We start from the raw sequence: 24,777 nt of genomic DNA, 5'->3' as shown, positions 1-24,777 counted from the left end.
GTCTACATTTTATATCCTCTCTACTTCGACCATCATCAGTTATTTTACTTCCTAAATAGCAAAACTCCTTTACTACTTTAAGTGTCTCATTTCCTAATCTAATTCCCTCAGCATCACCCGATTTAATTTGACTACATTCCATTATCCTCGTTTTGCTTTTGTTAATGTTCATCTTATATCCTCCTTTCAAGACACTGTCCATTCCGTTCAACTGCTCTTCCAAGTCCTTTGCCGTCTCTGACAGAATTACAATGTCATCGGCGAACCTCAAAGTTTTTACTTCGTCTCCATGAATTTTAATACCTACTCCAAATTTTTCTTTTGTTTCCTTTACTGCTTGCTCAATATACAGATTGAATAACGTTGGGGAGAGGCTACAACCCTGTCTCACTCCTTTCCCAACCACTGCTTCCCTTTCATGCCCCTCGACTCTTATTACTGCCATCTGGTTTCTGTACAAATTATAAATAGCCTTTCGCTCCCTGTATTTTACCCCTGCCACCTTTAGAATTTGAAAAAGAGTATTCCAGTCAACATTGTCAAAAGCTTTCTCTAAGTCTACAAATGCTAGAAACGTAGGTTTGCCTTTTCTTAATCTTTCTTCTAAGATAAGTCGTAAGGTCAGTATTGCCTCACGTGTTCCAACATTTCGACGGAATCCAAACTGATCCTCCCCGAGGTCTGCATCTACCAGTTTTTCCATTCGTCTGTAAAGAATTCGCGTTAGTATTTTGCAGCCGTGGCTTATTAAACTGATAGTTCGGTAATTTTCACATCTGTCAGCACCTGCTTTCTTTGGGATTGGAATTATTATATTCTTCTTGAAGTCTGAGGGTATTTCGCCTGTCTCATACATCTTGCTCACCAGCTGGTAGAGTTTTGTCATGACTGGCTCTCCCAAGGCCGTCAGTAGTTCTAATGGAATATTGTCTACTCCGGGGGCCTTGTTTCGACTCAGGTCTTTCAGTGCTCTGTCAAACTCTTCACGCAGTATTGTATCTCCCATTTCGTCTTCATCTACATCCTCTTCTATTTCCATAATATTGTCCTCAAGTACATCGCCCTTGTATAAACCTTCTATATACTCCTTCCACCTTTCTGCCTTCCCTTCTTTGCTTAGAACTGGGCAGCCATCTGAGCTCTTGATATTCATACACGTGGTTCTCTTCTCTCCAAAGGTCTCTTTAATTTTCCTGTAGGCAGTATCTATCTTACCCCTAGTGAGATAAGCTTCTACATCCTTACATTTGTCCTCTAGCCATCCCTGTTTAGCCATTTTGCACTTCCTGTCGATCTCATTTTTGAGACGTTTGTATTCCTTTTTGCCTGCTTCATTTACTGCATTTTTATATTTTCTCCTTTCATCAATTAAATTCAATATTTCTTCTGTTACCCAAGGATTTCTAGCAGCCCTCGTCTTTGTACCTACTTTATCCTCTGCTGCCTTCACTACTACATCCCTCAGAGCTACCCATTCTTCTTCTACTGTATTTCTTTCCCCTATTCCTGTCAATTGTTCCCTTATGCTCTCTCTGAAACTCTGTACAACCTCTGGTTCTTTCAGTTTATCCAGGTCCCATCTCTTTAATTTCTCACATTTTTGCAGTTTCTTCAGTTTTAATCTACAGGTCATAACCAATAGATTGTGGTCAGAGTCCACATCTGCCCCTGGAAATGTCTTACAACTTAAAACCTGGTTCCTAAATCTCTGTCTTACCATTATATAATCTATCTGATACCTTTTAGTATCTCCAGGGTTCTTCCACGTATACAACCTTCTTTCATGATTCTTAAACCAAGTGTTAGCTATGATTAAGTTGTGCTCTGTGCAAAATTCTACTAGGCGGCTTCCTCTTTCATTTCTTAGCCCCAATCCATATTCACCTACTATGTTTCCTTCTCTCCCTTTTCTTACACTCGAATTCCAGTCACCCATTACTATTAAATTTTCGTCTCCCTTCACTATCTGAATAATTTCTTTTATTTCATCATACATTTCTTCAATTTCTTCATCATCTGCAGAGCTAGTTGGCATATAAACTTGTACTACTGTAGTAGGTGTGGGCTTCGTATCTATCTTGGCCACAATAATGCGTTCACTATGCTGTTTGTAGTAGCTTACCCGCATTCCTATTTTCCTATTCATAATTAAACCTACTCCTGCATTACCCCTATTTGATTTTGTGTTTATAACCCTGTAGTCACCTGACCAGAAGTCTTGTTCCTCCTGCCACCGAACTTCACTAATTCCCACTATATCTAACTTTAACCTATCCATTTCCCTTTTTAAATTTTCTAACCTACCTGCCCGATTAAGGGATCTGACATTCCACGCTCCGATCCGTAGAACGCCAGTTTTTTTTCTCCTGATAACGACATCCTCCTGAGTAGTCCCCGCCCGGAGATCCGAATGGGGGACTATTTTACCTCCGGAATATTTTACCCAAGAGGATGCCATCATCATTTAATCATACAGTAAAGCTGCATGTCCTCGGGAAAAATTACGGCTGTAGTTTCCCCTTGCTTTCAGCCGTTCGCAGTACCAGCACAGCAAGGCCGTTTTGGTTAATGTTGCAAGGCCAGATCAGTCAATCATCCAGACTGTTGCCCCTGCAACTACTGAAAAGGCTGCTGCCCCTCTTCAGGAACCACACGTTTGTCTGGCCTCTCAACAGATACCCCTCCGTTGTGGTTGCACCTACGGTACGGCCATCTGTATCGCTAAGGCACGCAAGCCTCCCCACCAACGGCAAGGTCCATGGTTCATGGGGGGGTGTAGCCATGTATGGAAGTGAAACATGGACGATAACTAGTTTGGACAAGAAGAGAATAGAAGCTTTCGAAATGTGGTGCTACAGAAGAATACTGAAGATAAGGTGGATAGATCACGTAACTAATGAGGAGGTATTGAATAGGATTGGGGAGAAGAGAAGTTTGTGGCACAACTTGACTAGAAGAAGGGATCGGTTGGTAGGACATGTTTTGAGGCATCAAGGGATCACAAATTTAGCATTGGAGGGCAGCGTGGAGGGTAAAAATCATAGAGGGAGACCGAGAGATGAGTACACTAAGCAGATTCAGAAGGATGTAGGTTGCAGTAGGTACTGGGAGACGAAGCAGCTTGCACAGGATAGAGTAGCATGGAGAGCTGCATCAAACCAGTCTCAGGACTGAAGACAACAACAACAACAGAGAAAATAGGATCCAGCTATTCATTATAAAATGGAAGGCAGTATGTGGAAGAGGCAATACCTGTGTAATTTGATAAAATTGAAATTCAATCCACCTCTCCTTCTGAAATTAGGAAAATAAGAAATTCACTCAAAAATAAAAATTAACATGGTATTCATCACATTTCCAACAGAGTATTAGAGCACAAAAAGCTTGTTCCCAACAGGTAGGTAGGATTCTCAGCCACGTATGTAGTACCTCACTGAAACAGGGCATTTTTCCAGATAGGCTGAAATACGCTATTGTTAAACCACTGCGTAAAAACAGGGATAGGTCTGATGCTAACAACTACTGCCCAAACTCACTTCTGACCGCTTGCTCCAAAATTATTGAAAGACTAATGTATTCAAGGGTAGCATCACATATTTGTAAAAATGAAGTACTAACAAAATGTCAGTTTCTGTTTCAGAAAGGCCTTTCAACAGAAAAAGCTGTATAGGCTTTCACTGATCAAATATTAAGTGTTTTGAGTAACTGAACATCACCCATTGGGATACTGTGTGATCTCTCAAAGGCTTTGACTATGTGAATCATGAAATTCTTCTAGATAAGCTGAAGCATTGTGGTATGACTGGGACAGTGCACAAATGGTTTAATTCATATTTCACTGGAAGAAGGCAGAAGGTTGAAGTTAACAGTACAGGGAGTCTGCAAAAATTTGCAGAATCCTCTAACTGGGGTTTATCAAGAATGGCGGTGTCCCACGGGGTTCAATCTTGGGTTCATTATTGTTCTTAATATGTGTTAATGACTTGCCATTTGTCATTCATAAAGATGCAAAGCTAGTTCTTTTTGCTGATGATACAAATATAGTAATCACACTCGACAAAGAGGAATGAGCTGAGGAAACTGTAAATAATGTCTTTCAGAAAATTATTAATTGGTTCTCTGCAAATGGACTCTCACTAAATTTTGAGAAAATGCAGTATGTACAATTCTGTACAGTGAGTGGCATAACACCATTGATAAATATAGATTACGAACAGAAGTCTGTTGTTAAGGCAGAATATACAAATTTCTATGTGTGTGGATTGATCAGAAATTGACTTGGATAGTACAGATAGTGTTGAGGATCAGTGGACAAAGTTCAAAACCATCATACAATATGCGTTAGATGAGTATGTGCCAAGCAATATTGTAAGAGATGGAAAAGAGCCACTGTGGTACAACCACCGAGTTAGAAAACTGCTGCGGAAGTAAAGGGAACTTCACAGCAAACATAAACATAGCCAAAGCCTTGCAGACAAACAAAAATTATGCAAAGCGAAATGTAGTGTTAGGAGGGCTATGCGAGAGACGTTCAATGAATTCGAAAGTAAAGTTCTATGTACTGACTTGGCAGAAAATCCTAAGAAATTTTGGTCTTATGTCAAAGCGGTAGGTGGATCAAAACAAAATGTCCAGACACTCTGTGACCAAAATGGTACTGAAACAGAGGAAGACAGACTAAAGGCTGAAATACTAAGTGTCTTTTTTCCAAAGCTGTTTCACAGAGGAATACTGCTCTGTAGTTCCTTCTCTAGGTTGTCGCACAGATGACAAAATGGTAGATATCGAAACAGACGACAGAGGGATAGAGAAACAATTAAAATTGCTCAAAAGAGGAAAGGCCGCTGGACCTGATGGGATACCAGTTCGATTTTACACAGAGTATGCGAAGGAACTTGCCCCCCTTCTTGCAGTGGTGTACCGTAGGTCTCTAGAAGAGCGTAGCATTCCAAAGGATTAGAAAAGGGCACAGATCATCCCCGTTTTCAAGAAGGGACGTCGAACAAATGTGCAGAACTATAGATCTATATCTCTAATGTCGATGAGTTGCAGAATTTTGGAACACATATTATGTTCGAGTATAATGACTTTTCTGGAGACTAGAAATCTACTCTGTAGGAATCAGCATGGGTTTCGAAAAAGACGCTCATGTGAAACCCAGCTCACGCTATTCGTCCACGAGGCTCAGAGGGCTTTAGACATGGGTTCACAGGTAGATGCTGTGTTTCTTGACTTCCGCAAGGCGTTCAATACCGTTTCCCACAGTCGTTCAATGAACAAAGTAAGAGCATATGGACTATCTGACCAATTGTGTGATTGGATTGAAGAGTTCCTAGATAACAGAATGCAGCATGTCATTGTCAATGGAGAGAAGTCTCCTGAAGTAAGAGTGATTTCAGGTGTGTCGCAGGCGAGTGTTGTAGGACTGTTGCTATTCACAATATACATAAATGACCTTGTGGATGACATCGAAAATTCACTGAGGCTTTTTGCGGATGATGCTGTGGTATATCGAGAGGTTGTAACAATGGAAAATTGTACTGAAATGCAGGAGGATCTGCAGCGATTTGACGCCTGGTCCAGGGAATGGCAATTGAATCTCAATTTAGACAAGTGTAATGTGCTGTGAATACATAGAAAGATAGATCCCTTATCATTTACCTACAAATTAGCAGGTCAGCAACTGGAAACAGTTAATTCCATAAATTATCTGGGAGTACGCATTAGGAGTGATTTAAAATGGAATGATCATATAAAGTTGATCGTTGGTAAAGCAGATGCACGACTGAGATTCATTGGAAGAATCCTAAGGAAATGCAATCCGAAAACAAAGAAAGTAGGTTACAGTATGCTTGTTCGCCCACTGCTTGAATACTGCTCAGCAGTGTGGGATCCGTACCAGATAGGGGTGATAGAAGAGATAGAGAAGATCCAACGGAGAGCAGCGCGCTTCGTTACAGCATCATTTAGTAATCACGAAAGCGTTACGGAGATGATAGATAAACTGCAGTGGAAGACTCTGCAGGAGAGACGCTCAGTAGCTTGGTACGGGCTTTTGTTGAAGTTTCGAGAACATACCTTCACCGAAGAGTAAAGCAGTATATTGCTCCCTCCTATGTATATCTCGCTAGGAGACCCTGAGGATAAAATCAGAGAGATTAGAGCCCACACAGAAGCATAACGACAATCCTTCTTTCCACGAACAATACGAGACTGGAATAGAAGGGAGAACCGATAGAGGTACTCAAGGTACCCTCCGCCACACACCGTCAGGTGGCTTACAGAGTATGGATGTAGATGTAGAGATGGAAGAAACACATTGATGATGTGCTGATATGGTTAGGTTCTGCTATTTATGCTATTTTGCAAATTTTGGAGATAAACATATCAGTAAATTAGCTTGCTATGCCTATTTTAATTCACCTCTTTCATATGGTTTCATATTTTGGGGTTATTCATCATTAAGAGAAAAAATATCCATTGCACAAAAATGTGTAATCAGAATAATAGCCTGAGCCCACCCAAGATGACCTTGCAGACATTTATTTAAGGAACTTGGGATATTCATAGTACCTTCACAATACATGTATTCACTTACGAAATTTGATATTAATAATGCATCCCAATTCAAAAATAATTGCAAAGTACATAGCTACAACACTAGAGGAAAGGATGATCTTCACTATTCTGGGTTAAATCTGACTTTGGCACAGAAAGGGCTGCATTATGCTGCCACAAATATCTTTGGTTATTTGCCAAACAGCATTAAAAGTCTGACAGACAGCCTACCAATATTTAAAAACAAACTGAAATAAGTTCTGAATGACAACTCCTTCTACTCAATAGATGAATTTTTAGATATGAAGTAGCAACTGAAAAAATTAATTATCGTGTAAAACTTATGTTAAGTGACATGTTCCACATCATTATGAAATTTCGTATTCATGATCCATGGAAGAAGTATTAATGTAATGCATTAATTAATAGTTTGTGTATTTGTTGAAACTGACAGAACAAAGGTAAATTTATGCCTTTTTCTTGAGTATGGAAGCCTCTCTTTTAAGTGTGCTCAGGATTAGTGTTGTCAAACAATATTCTGATCTGTGAGGATGAGAACCTACTTCTCAAATTGTGGTAATTTGTGTGATGGGGTGATCTCTCATTATTCATGAACATACAAACTTTTCCTTCAACATAGTTCACCTGCTTGCGAGGTACCTTTTCATTTTGTTGAACACTGTGGAGCATTGACACCATATACATTTAAGGCAACTTAGGAAGTCAGCTGTTTCAAAGCATAGCGTCTTTAACACACAGACGGTTGCTGGAAAACATTAAGGTCATTGCACATTTTGGATTACTGAGGTTCTGTAATCAGAATGACAATGGAAATTATTCATTATAGTCATTCAAAAAGAGAGTGCTATCTGAAACATGGTGCCTGTGAAATCTCTGCTTCTGCCATGCTGTTGAGGTTATTGGCTCCAAGGAGAGTTGAGTTATAACCAATATTTCTGATTTATCTATTATTCAAGTGTTTAGTGAAAACTATTTAAACTGCCATATAGAATAGGGGCCATATCAATATTCTGATGTATGGAATAAAGACTGGAAGCAAGATTTTATCTGGTGTTGATAACAGAGGCTGTGATCCTATGTTTGTTTCAAATTTAATTTTGTGGGTTATATCGTGTGAGCTTTTCAAGCTAATGTTGTCATTCTTTACACTGTATTTAAACAGTGTGTGCTATTGTCATTGTTGTTGTTTCTACTACTACTATCACCACCACCACCACCACCACCACCACCACCGTATTGACCAACTGGGATCACATTACAGCTTCAGTTCTTCTTCTTTCCCTAGCATTGTTTCCTATTTTTCCAGTACTCTCTCATTATCTCATCAAGTTCTTTTTCTTTTCTTTTTTTCTTTCATTCTTCTATCCATGAAGTTCCCGATTTCTTATTTTTTCTGCTTTGAAAGCATTATAAATTTAGTATTTTATTCTTAAAAAGGTTTCTTTGTAGTTCTTTCCTTATTTTTGTAATCCACGCTATTGTTGGTTGTCTCTTCCAAAAATACAGGAACATTTGTGTTGTTTGCCTGTTGTCATTCATTCGGTAGAAGTAACCAAACGAGATCAGTCTTCTCTTAGCCATTACTTCTGATATTTTCTCCGTAATTTTGTAGAGCCCTTCATTACTTCTTATTTTCCAGCCATGTGTAGTTTGTATTGCACCTATTACTTTTCCAATAATATGTCTTTAAAGTAAATGTATTTTGTCTGGCTTATAGTTTGTCTTCAGATCGATATAAATATTGTGATAGAATCATGGTAGTGTAGTGTTTTAGTTTTGTTATTGCAGTTACACATTTCTTGTTGTAAATATTCTTTGTCAAACCATATGCTGTTTCTATTTTGTTAACTCTTACATCTATTGCAGTGTTTTTCTAGTCCATTCAATTGTACAGTTTCTCCAAGATATTTACACTTACTTACTTGCTCTATTTTATTGTTTGTGTTTCTGTGAATTTTAGGGCATTTTACATATTTGTCATGAATTTTGTTCTTCAGCTGAAATTTTGAGACCAGTTCAATTTGCAATTTTTTTCCAAAGATCTATTTTAATATCTGCTTCTGTCAGATTATCTGAAAAGTATTACAAAACAGTCTGAAAAAAGCCTCACAGTTTACAATTATTTCATGTGTTATCCTTCCCAAAATTATTGGTTCTGTTATTATTACTACTACCACCACCACCCACAGGACTGGTAGCAAAAATTTTTCTACACTCTATAAAGGAACAGTCGCAAAGTTCAACAGTATCCACTATGGATAAAATTCATCCACAGGAACTTTTGCCTTAAAGAATTTTTTTACGTGAGAAGGATAACTTGGAATACATTTCCATGCTGTGCAGAAGTACAGGAAGGTGGAAAGGTATAAAATGATGTTTAGCTACAATCCACAAAAGATGTGTCTGTGACTGAAATAGAGGCATAAACATACATGAAAGTTTGAATTGGAATCACCTATGAATGTAATTAGAACTGGTAGATTTATCAGAGAATCATGAGAAAACAGCGTTGTTAGCATTGGACAAATACTAAAAAATTTATACGAACTTTGTTGCAACCATTGAGCAGTATTCCATGTGGCCATCAGACTTCTTGTTGCCTTTCATTTTAATTATAAGTATATCTAAAGCTAATGTTATTTGTCTCAGAGCCTTTCTCTCATACTGAGTCCTCTGTACTGATACTGTTGTTGTTGTTGTTGTTGGTGGTGGTAGTAGTAGTAGTAGTAGTAGTAGTAGTAGTGGTCTTCAGTCTGCAGACTGGTTTGAGATCAGTTCTCCATGCTACACTGTACTGTGTTAGCCTCTTCACCTCCACGTAACTACTACAACCTACATCCATTTGGAGTTGCTTACTGCATTAGAGCCTTGCCCTCTCCCTTTCTGTACAATTTTTACACCCCACACTTCCTTCCATCACCAAACTGACAATTCTTGGATGCCGCAGAATGTGTCTTATTAATCAGTTCCTTGTTTAGTCAAGACGTCCTATAAATTTCTTTCTCCCCCCCCCCCCCCCCATTTAATTTAGTATCTCATTTGTTATTCAATCCATCTTATCTTCAGTATTATTCTGTAGCACCACATTTCAAAAACTTCTATTCTTTTCTTGCCTGAACTGCTTATCATCAGTGTGTCACTTTTGCACAAGGCTACACTCCAGGCAAATACCAAGGAACATCAGGTGAAGTAACAGTAAATCTTATTGCACCTTTGAGGTAGTGCACCTCGAGTTACACTGACTTGGCTATGCTGCATTTCACCATTAGGTGCCTGGCAGAGGATTCATCAAAACACTTTTACTATTCCTCTGCCATTCCATTCTCTAAAACGTTCTTGAAAAAGCCTTGATGCATCAAAAACACCTTTGTTTTCATGATTAACACCCCAACTCGCACTCATATCCCTGACACTCTCTCCCATATTTTGTGATAGTTCAAAACAACCTTAAATTCTTTGAACTTTTTCAATGTGTTCCATCAATCCTATCTGGTAAGGATACCATACCATGCAGCAGAATTCTAGCAGAGGGCAGACAAGCATAGTATAAGCAGTCTCTTCAGTTGACCTGTTGCATCTTATAAGTGTTCTGCCAATAAAAGTCAGTTTTTGCTTTCCCTAAAACATTATCTGCGTGATTGTTCAGATTTCAGGAACATTGCATCATAATTCTGAACAACACAGGCACTATAATAGCAATTAATCCACCGACACCAGGCAGGCGACTTTCATTTAAATTTGGCTCCTTTGTATGGGAATGTACATAACGAATGTACGACTGCATTTTGTAGACACATGGAAGTTTGGTTTTGGCCATGGGACATGCTCGGACAGTGAAGTGGTAAGGCAGCAGCATGCAATAAGAGGGAAATTTGTGTTGAGTCCCAGTCCGGCACAAATTTTCATTGTCGTCATTCCGTTACACAGCTGATGGTTGTTCATATTTGCGACTATGACTACATTTCATGTACCTCTCCCTGTGTTAACCTGCAGACAGATTTAATAGCATACTCTGACTCAGTTCTACATCTACACCTACATTTATACTTCGCAAGCCACCCAACGGTGTGTGGCGGAGGGCACTTTACGTGGCACTGTCATTACCTCCCTTTTCTGTTCCAGTCGCATACGGTTCGCGGGAAGAACGACTGTCTGAAAGCCTCCATGCGCACTCGAATCTCTCTAATTTTACATTCGTGATCTCCTCGGGAGGTATAAGTAGGGGGAAGCAATATATTCGATACCTCATCCAGAAACGCACCCTCTTGAAACCATGCGAGCAAGCTACACCACAATGCAGAGTGCCTCTCTTGCAGAGTCTGCCACGTGAGTTTGCTAAACATCTCCGTAACGCTATCACGGTTACAAAATAACCCTGTGATAAAACGCGCCGCTCTTCTTTGGATCTTCTCTATCTCCTCCGTCAACCTGATCTGGACCGGATCCCACACTGATGAGCAATACTCAAGTATAGTTTGAACGAGTGTTCTCTAAGCCACCTCCTTTGTTGATGGACTACATTTTCTAAGGACTCTCCCAATGAATCTCAACCTGGTACCCACCTTACCAACAATTAATTTTATATGATCATTCCACTTCAAATCATTCCGCACGCATACTCCCAGATATTTTACAGAAGTAACTGCCACCAGTATTTGTTCCGCTACCATGTAATCATACAATAAAGGATCCTTCTTTCTATGTATTCGCAATACATTATATTTGTCTATGTTAAGGGTCAGTTGCCCTCCCTGCACCAAGTGCCTATCCACTGCAGATCTTCCTGCATTTCGCTACAATTTTCTAATGCTGCAACTTCCCTGTATACTACAGCATCATCCGCTAAAAGCCGCATGGAACTTCCAACACTATCTACTAGGTCATTTATATATATTGTGAAAAGCAATGGTCCCATAACAGTGCACTGTGGCACTCCAGAGGTTACTTTAATGTCTGTAGACGTCTCTCCATTGATAACAACATACTGTGTTCTGTTTGCTAAAAATTCTTCAATCCAGCCACACAGCTGGTCTGATATTCCGTAGGCTCTTACTTTATCAGGCGACAGTGCGGAACTGTATCGAACGCCTTCCGGAAGTCAAGGAAAATAGCATCTACCTGGTAGCATGTATCTAATATTTTCTGGGTCTCATGAACAAATAAAGCGAGTTGGGTCTCACATGATCGCTGTTTCCAGAATCCATGTTGATTCCTACAGAGTAGATTCTGGGTTTCCAAAAACGACATGATACTCGAGCAAAAAACATGTTCTAAAATTCTACAACAGATCATCGTCAGAGATATAGATCTATAGTTTTGCACATCTGCTCGACGACCCTTTTTGAAGACTGGGACTACCTGTGCTCTTTTCCAATCATTTGGAACCTTCCGTTCCTCTAGAGACTTGCGGTACACGGCTGTTAGAAGGGGGGCAAGTTCTTTTGCATACTCTGTGTAGAATCGAATTGGTATCCCGTCAGGTCCAGTGGACTTTCCTCTGTTGAGTGATTCCAGTTGCTTTTCTATTCCTTGGACACTTATTTCGATGTCAGCCATTTTTTCGTTTGTGCGAGGATTTAGAGAAGGAACTGTAGTGCGGTCTTCCTCTGTGAAACAGCTTTGGAAAAAGGTGTTTAGTATTTCAGCTTTACGCATGTCATCCTCTGTTTCAATGCCATCATCATCCCGGAGTGCCTGGATATGCTGTTTCGAGCCACTTACTGATTTAATGTAAGACCAGAACTTCCTAGGATTTTCTGTCAAGTCGGTACATAGAATTTTACTTTCGAATTCACTGAACGCTTCACGCATAGCCCTCCTTGCTCTAACTTTGACATCGTTTAGCTTCTGTTTATCTGAGAGGTTTTGGCTGCGTTTAAACTTGCAGTGAAGCTCTCTTTGCTTTCGCAGTAGTTTCCTAACTTTGTTGTTGAACCACGGTGGGTTTTTCCTGTCCCTCACAGTTTTACTCGGCACGTACCTGTCTAAAACGCATTTTACGATTGCCTTGAACTTTTTCCATAAACACTCAACATTGTCAATGTCAGAACAGAAATTTTCATTTTGATCTGTTAGGTAGTCTGAAATCTGCCTTCTATTACTCTTGCTAAACAGATAAACCTTCCTCCCTTTTTTTATATTCCTATTAACTTCCATATTCAGGGTTGCTGCAATGGCCTTATGATCACCGATCCTCTGTTCTGCACTTACAGAGTCGAAAAGTTCGGGTCTGTTTGTTATCAGTAGGTCCAAGATATTATATCCACAAGTCGGTTCTCTGTTTAATTGCTCGAGGTAATTTTTGGATAGTAGACTCAGTATAATGTCACTCTATGCCCTGTCTCTACCACCCGTCCTAAACATCTGAATATCCCAGTCTATATCTGGTAAATTTGAATCTCCACCCAAGACTATAACACGCTGAGAAAATTTATGTGAAATTTATTCCAAATTTTCTCTCAGTTGTTCTGCCACTAATGGTGCTGAGTTGGGAGGTCGGGAAAAGGAGCCAATTATTAACCTTTCTCGATTGTTGAGTGTCCCTCCGCCCGTAATAATTCAGAGGAAGTATCCACTTCTACTTCACTACAGTATAAACTACTACTAACAGCGACAAACACGCCACCACCGTTCGCATGCAATCTATCCTTTCTAAACACCGTCTGTGCCTTTGTAAAAATTTCGGCATAATTTATCTCTGGCTTCAGCCAGCTTTCTGTACCTATAACAATTTCAGCTTGTGTGCTTTCTATCAGCGCTTGAAGTTCCAGTACTTTACCAATGCAGCTTTGACAGTTTACAATTACAATACCGATTGCTGCTTGGTCCCCGCATGTCTTGACTTTGCCCCGCACCCTTTGAGGCTGTTGCCCGAGGCCATCTAACCTAGTTCTGTCCTATGCCATAATCTTCTGATGTGTTGGAATCAAAGTGAAAAAGGTATTTATGCTATAGAAGGTGCAACAAGAATATAGTGACAAGTTGATAAGTAAATAACTTTTTCTGAACGGAGCTAATAATTCGTATATATACTTGTCAGTATGTATACTCTATACTGGTATTTCTGGTTAATAACAAGAATGAATTTAGGGTGAATTCAGGAATTCACTAACACAATACTAGGTGTAAAATATAACTTCTCCATAGACTGTATATTAATATCTAGGATTTAGGGTGGAGCTATTTTATTCTGGTGAAAAGGGTTATAACTGGTTGTCAGTTGACTTCTGACAGAAAACTGAAAATTGTCAAATATTTAAAGTCGAAGTAAAAGAATACATTAGTCACCCGGTTTACAATACATCAGAACACTTGTACTCAAGAACGTAAATTCCACGTCTCGCTGAGCAAGGTGGTGCAGTGGTTAGCACATTGGACTCGCATTCAGGATGACGATGGTTCAAACCTGCATTCGGCCATTCTGATTGTTTTCTGTGATTTCCCTAAATTGCTTCAGGCAAATGCCAGGATGTTTCCTTTGAAAGGCATGGCCGACTTCCCCTCCCCGTCCTTCCCTAATCTAATGGGACCGATGACCTCGCTGTTTGGTCCCCTCCCCCACATCAACCAACCAATCCATGTATCTTTGCCATTATATAAACAGCTGGTTGTCTGAATAAAGGTGCTGAAGCATTCTGTTTGAAGTGATAAATTAAAATGGCAGCTAATTAGTTTAGGAAGAGGAGTACCTTGTTTTCTATTTTCTTTTTTTTCCAAAGTAGTTGTTTCCCTCCTAACATAAATATACAAACTAATCTAGTTCTAAGTACCATAATTATAGTTTGAGTAGATTAGTGCTGGTAATAGTTTCTTGTTAGTATGTTTCAAGAAGATGCAATATTCCAATTCCAGAGAAAGTCATGTTCGAAAAATACTGACAGGTATTCTTTACAGAAGAATGAAAAACTGGTAAAGCTGAGCTTGGTGAATATCAGTTTGGATTCGAGAGAAATGTGGGAACATGTGAGGCAATACTGAGCGTATGACATCTTGTAGAGGATATATTAAGGAAAGACAAACCTACATTTACAGCTTTTGTTATTTGTAGACTTAGAGAAAGCTCTGGATACCTACAGAAACAACTTTTTAACCTTTAAATTTATATTAAATTTAACATATACCTCTTTTATCAGAAATAACAGAGATGGTGATTCACAGATAGGCACAACAAAAAGATGTTTAGAAAGTGAGCTGTTGGCCAACAAGGCCTTCATTGAAAACACGCACACGCACGCGCTTCTGAGGCTTCAGCAGTCCGTCCGTCCGTCCGTCCGTCCGTCCGTGTGTGTGTGTGTGTGTGTGTGTGTGTGTGTGTGTGTGTGTGTGTGTGTGTGTGTGTGTGTGTGTGTGTTTTGTCTATTTTTAACGAAAGCCTTGTTGGCTGAAAGCTCACTTTCTGACAGTTTTTTTGTTGTTTCTATCTGTGACTCAATGTCTGCATTATGTGGTGAGTAGCTACTATCCTTTTCATAATATTGTTGTGTTCCTTCATGGATTTTCCGCTGTTTGTTTTTTTTCTTTTTCAGAAATACTTTTTTGCACTATTGCCAGTCTGCATTTTATGTCTCCTCCACTTTGGCCATAATCAGTTCTTTTGATTCCCAAATACCAAACCTCTTCTACCACTTTTCATGTCTCATCTCCTAATCTAATTCCCTTTGCATTGCATTATACAAGTTACTTTTGTTTTATTTTTGTTGATGTTCATTTGATAATCTCTTTTCAAAACATTATCCACGCTATTCAAGTGCTCTCCCAAGTTTTATCGCATCTGACAGAATTACACTGTCATTGGCAAACCTCAAAAGTTTTTGGTTTTTCTCCCTGAACTTCCAAATTTTTCCTTGATTTCTTTCAGTCTACAGATTGACTAACATTGGGGATAAGCTACAACCTGTCTCACTTGCTTCTCAACTACGGCTTCCCTTTCACATCCTTCAACACTCATAACTACTGTCTGCTCTCTCTGCAAATTGTAAATACCCTTTCGCTTCCTTTATTTTATTCCTACTACCTTCAAAAATTGACCACAACTCATTAAATTGATGGTAGTAGAATTGCCGACTGTGATGGCCGAGCAGTTCTAGGTGCTTCAGTCCGGAACCACGCAGCAGCTGCTGCGGTTGCAGGTTCGAATCCTGCCTTGGGCATGGATGTTGAGATGTCCTTAGATTAGTTAGGTTTAAGTAGTTCTAAGTCTAGGGGACTGATGACGTCAGATGTTAAGTCCCTTAGTGCTTTGAGCCATTTGAACCATTTGTAGTAGAATACATATCTATCAGCGCCAGTCTTCTTTGGAATTGGAACTGTTACATTCTTCTTAAAGTCTGCGAGAATCTCACCTGTCTCATTTATCTTGCACACCAGGTGGAATAATTTTGTCGTTGCTGGCTCTCCCACAGAACTCATTAATTTTGTGAGAAGTAGTCTATTTCATGGGCCTTGTTGTGTTGTAGGTTTTTCAGTAATCTGTCAAATTCTCCTTATGGTACTGTATCTCCCATGTCATCTTCACCTTCTTCTCCAGCTCTTCCTCCCACATCGTCTTCTAGTTTGTTTCCCTTATAAACATTCTATGTCTAAACTACAATATGTGTACAATTCTACAAGGATCTTCCATCCCCCCCCCCCCCCCCCAGCCCATTGTTCTCCTCCTTCATTCTCTTTCTTTTCACATGATTGAATTCCAGTGATCCATCACAATTAAATTTTCTTCTCCCTTAACTATCTGAATAATTTCGTTTATCTCATTATCTCATTTTACATTATTTCAGTCTCATCAGTTTGTTGACATAGTAGCTTGTACTACTGTGGTGGTTGTTGTCTTCATGCCTGTCTTGACTGTGATAAGTCACCACACTGTTCAAAATAGTTTAGCCACATTGCTGTTTTCTTTTTTTATTACGGCTCCTGCGTTATCACTATTTGATTTTGTAGTTATAGCCTTACACTCATCTGATCAGAAGTCCTGTTGTACTTGCCACCGAACTTCACTAATACCCATGGTAACAAAACTTCGTGCTATCCATTCCTGTTTTAATTTCGTTAACCTACCTAACATATCACACCCTTACTCACAGAATGTCAGTGATCCTGATGGGGAGACCATTTTACCTCTGGAATATTTTACCTAAGATTATGTGATTGTCATTAAGCCATACAGTAGAGCTGTGTACTCCTGGAGGAAAAAAAAGGGCTTTAGCTTCCTCTTGCTTTCAGCCATCTGCAATACTAGCACAGCAAGGCTGTGTTGGGTAATGTTACAAGGCCATATCTGTCAGTTACCCAGAATGTTGCCCCTGAAACTACTGAAAAGGCTGCTGCCATGCTCCAGCAACCACTGGTTATTATGGTTGCTCCACAATACTCTTTCATTGTGGTTGTCCGTATCGCTGAGGCACGTAAACCATCCCACATTAGCAGGGACCATTGTCCATGGGTAATCTACACACTGCTTCCATAATCATCATGTTTCATCTTGCTCTTTCCTTTATCATGATGTAAGGATCCAGGCCATTAGCCTGATGTGGACTAGTGCGAGATGCTCCTACTCACATTTTCTAACTTCCCACTTATTGTTCCTGAGTCTACTTCTTAGTCTCCTCTTACCTTTTGGTCTCCTTATGTCTTCTGGGTACATCCCATCCAACATATCTGACACAACTACTCACTCTAATTGGGTCACTGTTTGAGAAAGGGTATTGGGTGTGGAGGGATGGATATATCTAATACTATTACAGGCTTAGGTTCTGCAAGCCCAGCCCTATACTTTCCTGCAAACATATTGACTTTTGGAACATCGTAAATCAAAATTTGTCTAATCCTATGTTTGTTTTGCAGCTTACTGCAGCTGACTTTAAGGACACTCTAGTAACACTGGGGTTTACTGACCAGCATCAAGAAGTGCTATGTTCATTTTATGAAGGAGTGAAGTCTGAGATCAGAGATGTTCTCTCTAATATGACAGTTAGTCTTCCACATTATAAAAATCTTGAATGGAGGTTTGAAGCTCAAGTAAGCCAGTTTTTCTTTTTATTGTGTGTTAATGGTATTGCTAAGCATACTAGCTTTTGGATGTATTGATAGATAATGTAGTGTAATAAATTACACATTGTTATTTTGAAATTGTACAGTGCATTTGACTGACACATTCAAAATGTATTTTGTGAGTGCCTAAGATTATCTTTAAAAGATCTGTTGTTGGAGGGCCAACCTGATCTATGACCATTCGCCCATCACCATAGATGGAAATGTTGGAGCTTGAACTAGTGCAAGCACACTTCACTCAATAGTGCGCGTGTGTCCAAGATGTGCTCTATGTAACTGAGGCAACAAAGGCAGTCATCTTCAAAGTGTGATCCACAAACCATTCTGTAACAGCCCTGCAGAGATGGAGCCATACATTGCATTGTCTTTTATGAGATGAAAGTCACTGTAGAATAGAGTAGATTAATGAACAGGTATATATGAGTGACAGTTGTGTTCCTTTATAGTTAGGCAGTGATAAATGATGGCAGATATATCAGAAAGCTGAAACTTCCTGCCAGATTAAAACTGTGTGCTGGACCAGGACTCAAACCTGGAACTTACCTAAAACTGTCAGCTGCACATTACATTGTTTGGAGACTATTCAGTTCACATTCTGACTCAGGGGATTACACTGTGGCAGTAGTGGTTTTACCCAGGTTGTGGTATTCACAATACACCTTTGATTTGGCGATATGTGAAAATCCCAGTTTCTGGGATAGTGCCCCTTGCCTGAGGAATTCACAACCTGGACATTATTAAATGAACTGATATTGCGTTCGTACCCTTATACTGCACTAGGCCAGGGCTTAACAACCGATGTGCTCTGCAAGCAGTTGGCAACCACTGGCCATTGAGCACCAATCACTGCAACCACTCTTATCACAGGGAAGGGTGGGGAACCATGTGACGACCTGAATGGGAACAATACATTGAATGATGGAATTCCACATATTTCTGAGGCTAATTTATTTTGCAACCAGTAACATGTAAGTCACAGTAAATGAGATTTCACTGCTATATAGAAAAGAAAAAACTTAAAAAGTACAGCTACCTCTTAATTTTATTATTGCTCATTTCAGTTCCTCCCCCCATGAACCATGGACCTTGCCGTTGGTGGGGAGGCTTGTGCGCCTCAACAATACAGGTAGCCGTACCGTAGGTGCAACCACAACGGAGGGGTATCTGTTGAGAGGCCAGACAAACGTGGTTCCTGAAGAGGGGCAGCAGCCTTTTCAGTAGTTGCAGGGGCAACAGTCTGGATGATTGACTGATCTGGCCTTCTAACACTAACCAAAACGGCCTTGCTGTTGTGGTACAGTGAACAGCTGAAAGCAAGGGGAAACAACGGCCGTAATTTTTCCCGAGGGCATGCAGCTTTGCTATGTGGTAAAATGATGATGGCGTCCTCTTGGGTAAAATATTCCGGAGGTAAAATAGTCCCCCATTCGGATCTCCGGGCAGGGACCACTCAAGAGGATGTCGTTATCAGGAGAAAGAAAACTGGCATTCTACGGATCGGAGCTTGGAATGTCAGATCCCTTAATCGGGCAGGTAGGTTAGAAAATTTAAAAAGGGAAATGGATAGGTTAAAGTTAGATATAGTGGGAATTAGTGAAGTTCGGTGGCAGGAGGAACAAGACTTTTTGTCAGGTGAATACAGGATTATAAATACAAAATCAAATAGGGGTAATGCAGGATTAGGTTTAATAATGAATAAAAAAATAGGAGTGCGGGTAAGCTACTACAAACAGCATAGTGAACATATTATAGTGGCCAAGATAGACATGAAACCCATGCCTACTACAGTAGTACAAGTTTATATGCCAACTAGTTTTGCAGATGACGAAGAAATTGAAGAAATGTATGATGAGATAAAAGAAGTTATTCAGGTAGTGAAGGGAGACGAAAATTTAATAGTCATGGGTGACTGGAATTCGACAGTAGGAAAAGGGAGAGAAGGAAACATAGTAGGTAAATATGGTTTGGGGCTAAGAAATGAAAGAGGAAGGCGTCTGGTAGAAATTTGCACAGAGCATAACTTAATCATAGCTAACACTTGGTTCAAGAATCATAAAAGAAGGTTTTACACATGGAAAAATTCTGTAGACACTAAAAGGTGTCAGATAGATTATATAATGGTAAGACAGAGATTTAGGAAGCAGGTTTTAAATTGTGCGACATTTCCAGGGGCAGATGTGGACTCTGACCACAATCTATTGGTTATGAACTGTAGATTAAAACTGAAGAAATTGCAAAAAGGTGGGAATTTAAGGAGATGGGACCTGGATAAACTGACTAAACAAGAAGTTGTACAGAGTTTCAGGGACAGCATAAGGGAACAATTGACAGGAATGCGGGATAGAAATACAGTAGAATAAGAATGGGTAGCTTTGAGGAATCAAATAGTGAAGGCAGCGGAGGATCAAGTTGGCAAAAAAAAAGAGGGCTATTAAAAATCCTTGTGTAACAGAAGTAATATTGAATTAATTGATGAAAGGAGAAAATACGAAAATACAGCAAGTGAAGCAGGCAAAAAGGAATACAAATGTCTCAAAAATGAGATCCACAGGAAGTGCAAAATGACTAAGCAGGCATGGCTAGAGGACAAATGTAAGGATGTAGAAGGTTATCTCACTAGGGGTAAGATAGATACTGCCTACAGGAAAATTAGAGCGAACTTTGGAGAAAAGAGAACCACTTGTATGAATATCAAGAGCTCATATAGAAAACCAGTTCTAAGCAAAGAAGAGAAAGCAGGAAGGTGGGAGGAGTACATAGAGGGTCTATACAGGGGCGATGTTCTTGACCACAATATTATGGAAATGGAAGAGGAGATAGATGAAGAAGAAATGGGAGATACGATGCTGCATGAAGAGTTTGACAGAGCACCGAAAGACCTGAGTCGAAACAAGATCCCTGGAGTAGACAACATTCCATTAGAACTATTGACAGACTTGGGAGGGCCAGTCATGACAAAACTCTACCATCTGGTGAGCAAGATGCATGAGACAGGCAAAATTCCCTCAGACTTCAAGAAGAATATAATAATTCCAATCCCAAAGAAAACAGGTGTTGACAGACGTGAAAATTACCGAACTATCAGTTTAATAAGTCACAGCTGCAAAATACTAACGCAAATTCGTTAGAGATGAGTGGAAAAACTGGTAGAAGTCTACCTTGAGGAAGATCAGTTTGGATTCTGTAGAAATGTTGGAACATGTGAGGCAATACTGACCCTATGACTTATCTTATAAGGAACATTAAAGAAGGTAAACTTATTTTCCTAGCATTTGTAGACTTAGAAAAAGCTTTTGACAATGTTGGCTGGAATACTGTCTTTCAAATTCTGAACGTGGCAGCGGTAAAATACAGGGAGCGAAAGGCTATTTACAATTTGTACAGAAACCAGATGGCAGTTATAAGAATCGATGGGCATGAAAGGGAAGCAGTGGTTGGGAAGGGGGTGAGACAGGGTTGTAGCCTCTCCCTGATGCTATTCAATCTGTATATTGAGCAAGCAGTGAAGGAAATGAAAGAAAAGTTCGGAGTAGGTATTAAAATCCATGGAGAAGAAATAAAAACTTTGAGGTTCGCCGATGACTTTGTAATTCTGTCAGAGACAGCAAAGGACTTGGAAGAGCAGTTGAAAGGAATGGACAGTGTCTTGAAAGGAGGATATAAGGTGACCATCAACAAAAGCAAAACGAGGATAATGGAATGTAGTCAAATTAAGTCGGGTGATGCTGAGGGAATTAGATTCGGAAATGAGACACTTAAAGTAGGAGTTTTGCTATTTGGGGAGCAAAATAACTGATGATGGTCGAAGTAGAGAGGATATAAAATGTAGACTGGCAATGGCAAGGAAAGTGTTTCTGAAGAAGAGAAATTTGTTAACATTGAGTATTGATGTAATTGTCAGGAAGTCGTTCCTGAAAGTATTTGTATGGAGTTTAGCCATGTATGGAAGTGAAACATGGACAATAAATAGTTTAGACAAGAAGAGAATAGAAGCTTTCAAAATGTGGTACTACAGAAGAATGCTGAAGATTAGATGGGTAGATCACTTAACTAATGAGGAGGTATTGAATAGGATTGGGGAGAAGAGAAGTTTATGGCACAACTTGACTAGAAGAAGGGATCGGTTGGTAGGACATGTTCTGAGCCATCAAGGGATCACCAATTTACTACTGGAGGGCAGAGTGGAGGGTAAAAATTGTAGAGGGAGAGCAAGAGATAAATACACTTGAGAAGGATGTAGGCTGCAGTAGGTACTGGGAGATGAAGAAGCTTGCACAGGATAGAGTAGCATGTAGAGCTGCATCAAACCAGTCTCAGGACTGAAGAGCACACCAACAACAACAACAACAAACAACAACATCCAGTGTCTTGTAGCTCACTAAGCATTTTGAAAATTCATCTTTTTCTGTAAAAATATTAGATTTCTTCAGCTGCAGACGAAAACGTGAAGATTTTATTGCTGTCACATAATAAAAACTCGCCATTGCCGCATTTAAAAAACTCACCGTTGCTGCATTTACAAGTCACACTTTTCTGTTGTTGGCGCAACCATGTTGTGTGTATCTATTTATCTCACTTATAACCATGCCACTTCTACAATGTCTTCAGATGTGGCCACAAACAAGAACTCAGGCAAATGCATGTGCTCATGCTCAGAACCATTGAGTTGTTGAAGCTCTACAGGAGATTATCACACTGATAGGGTGTGATCATGTGTGTTCTTAGAAATTTATCCAAGAAGAGACCAAGTTCTAAAATGACCATTTTTGTTTTACGTAAGCGAGTCGATAAGTTTGAGAATGCAACAACTAAAATTTTTGTGAAATACAAGAAACTTATTATACCTCAAAAATACAACACACACACACACACACACACACACACACACACACACACACACACACGGCTGTCCCTCTATGTGATGTCAGTTGGACAAACAGTGTCAATACTGTATTTTGACACGTTGTGGTTGTGGTGTGGTAGTGGTAGTGTTAGTGTTAGTGTTAGTGTTGGGGTAGGTTTGGGTCAGTTTGAGTGGGATGGGTAGAGGGAGTTGGAGGTGGGAGACAGGGAGTTGGAGTGGGTTGGGGGGGGGGGGGGGGTGGCTTGTAGGTTGGTGGGAGGCAGTCGGTTTGCCAGCTAGCAATTTGGGAGGGATGGGTGGCAGGTATATGGACTAAGTATGTAATGTATGATTGTAAGAGCTAGTGAAGAGCAGCACAAGATGAAGGTGACATGGGACTGTGAACTGGAATGGAATGACAGGTTGAAGGAAGGCAGAGCTGTTGGGTGGAGGATGCAGGGACAATGGATTACCTGAGATTGAGGTAGGAGGATAACGGGAGCAGAGGATGTGTTGTAAGGATAATTTCAATCTGCGTAATTCAGAGTAGTTGGTGACGGAGGGAAAGATCCAGAAGGCCCGAGTTGTGAAGCAGCTATTGAAACTGAGCATGTTATGCTCAGCTGTATGTTGTGTCACCAGTTGGTTAACTTTAGGTCAACTTTCTTCTTGACAACTGTTTGGCAGTGGCCATTCATCCTGCTGGACAAGTGGTTGGTAGTCATACTGACATAGGAGGGGCAGTCAAAAAGTTCCTGGAATTTTGTTATAACTATTTATTACCACAATTTAGGTACATATTTACTTAATCACCTTCAAAATAGGCTCCTTTAAAACACACACACACACACACACACACACACACACACACACACACACACACACACACACGTTTCTCCATTCTTTCCATTGCTGGAAACAATGAAGAAAGTCCTGTTTTGGTGCTTGTGAAGTTTAGCCATAAGGTTGGTTTTGATATCTTCTACAAGGCAAAACAGTTAGCTTTGAGGCCCTTTTGCATTTTGTGAAAAAGCCAGAAATCTGCCAATGATAAATCCAGTGAGTAGGGAGGCTGAAAGAGGAGCAGAATGTTCATATCTGTGAGCCATGTCCCCAGCGCAAGTGATGTGTGGGAGGGAGCATTGTTATGATTCAGTGTCCATCGTCCTTGCCATTTCACTGGACTTTTCTTCAGATTGCTCCCCGCACCCATTTCAAAACCTGCACATAGAAAGGCTGTTAAGTTTGTCCAGCTGATACAAATTAATGCTATGCCGTCCAGCAACACCACAGTGGTGTTGTGCGCGAAATAGCGGTAAACGGTCAACAACACTACGGCTGTGTCGTCTGCATAGCATCGCTCAGTGGCTGGTGACACCACAGTGGTGTCATGAGCATAGTATCATGCAGTGGCCATCGACGGCACTTAGGAACTTTTGCATTCTGTTGATGTTTTGTTTAGATAACAATAAGTTACACACATCAACAAGATTTTTGTTTTTATAAGTACTTGAGCCCTTTCAGCATTGCGGTCGAAAGAGACAATATGATTCTTTACGCAGAATGCACGAACGTCTTGTCTGACTTTCCGGACGACTTAGCCAATCAGGAAGTGAAATACATTCAAGAAAAATTTGGTAAATGCTACGGTTGCCAACCGATTTGGCTGAATCAGACGAAGAAGACAGTGCACAGTGGTCAGACTTTGATTTACTGAGGACCAATAACAAATTTGAAGGATCACTGGGTCCAAACATATTTCCCAAAGATACACAGAGCATCAAGGATATCGTAGAATTATATATTGGGAATGACCTATTTGAATATATTAGCAATGAAACCAACAAGTACTACAGTCAAAATTGCAATAGAAGGAAACTGGATTTAAAAAATGCCAAATTTGTTGACGTTGTGGGACTCGAAATTAGAAAGTGGTTTGGGCTTGCTATCCTTATGGGAATTGTAAAATATCAAGGGTTGATGATTATTGGTCAACAAATCTGTTGATTGGCGCACCGACATTTCGCAAAACGATGTCGTGCAACCGATTCAGACAAATATTATCAGTTTTACATTTTTCTGACTGCAATAATAAATCAGATATTGCCGACCAGCTTGTCAAAGTGCAATTCGTAATTGATTATTTTTCCAAGAAGTTTAAAGAGATGTTTATCCTAAGTCAAAACATTTCAGTTGATGAATTAATGACACCGTGGCATGGATGGTCAAGTTTTAAAGTTTACAAATTGTCGAAAATTACAAAATACGGCATACTCATTCGGATGCTGTGAGATTCGAGTATGGGATAC

General features: G+C 39.9%; 1 protein-coding gene across 1 annotated transcript in view; it reads left to right on the top strand.

Annotated features, from left to right (window-relative positions):
* Positions 1–24,777, top strand: part of LOC126334581 (COMM domain-containing protein 2) — a 64,539-nt gene that overhangs the window by 31,252 nt on the left and 8,510 nt on the right. Inside the window, exon 4 of the mRNA XM_049996966.1 lies at positions 17,419–17,592. Within this exon, the coding sequence (XP_049852923.1) occupies positions 17,419–17,592 (174 nt within the window). The remainder of the gene's footprint in view (positions 1–17,418; positions 17,593–24,777) is intronic.

The sequence above is a fragment of the Schistocerca gregaria genome, chromosome 2 (genome assembly GCF_023897955.1).
Source record: "Schistocerca gregaria isolate iqSchGreg1 chromosome 2, iqSchGreg1.2, whole genome shotgun sequence".
Lineage (NCBI taxonomy): Eukaryota > Metazoa > Arthropoda > Insecta > Orthoptera > Acrididae > Schistocerca > Schistocerca gregaria.
Note: the sequence above shows the minus strand (reverse complement) of the source record. Positions and strands in the feature narration are given on the sequence as shown.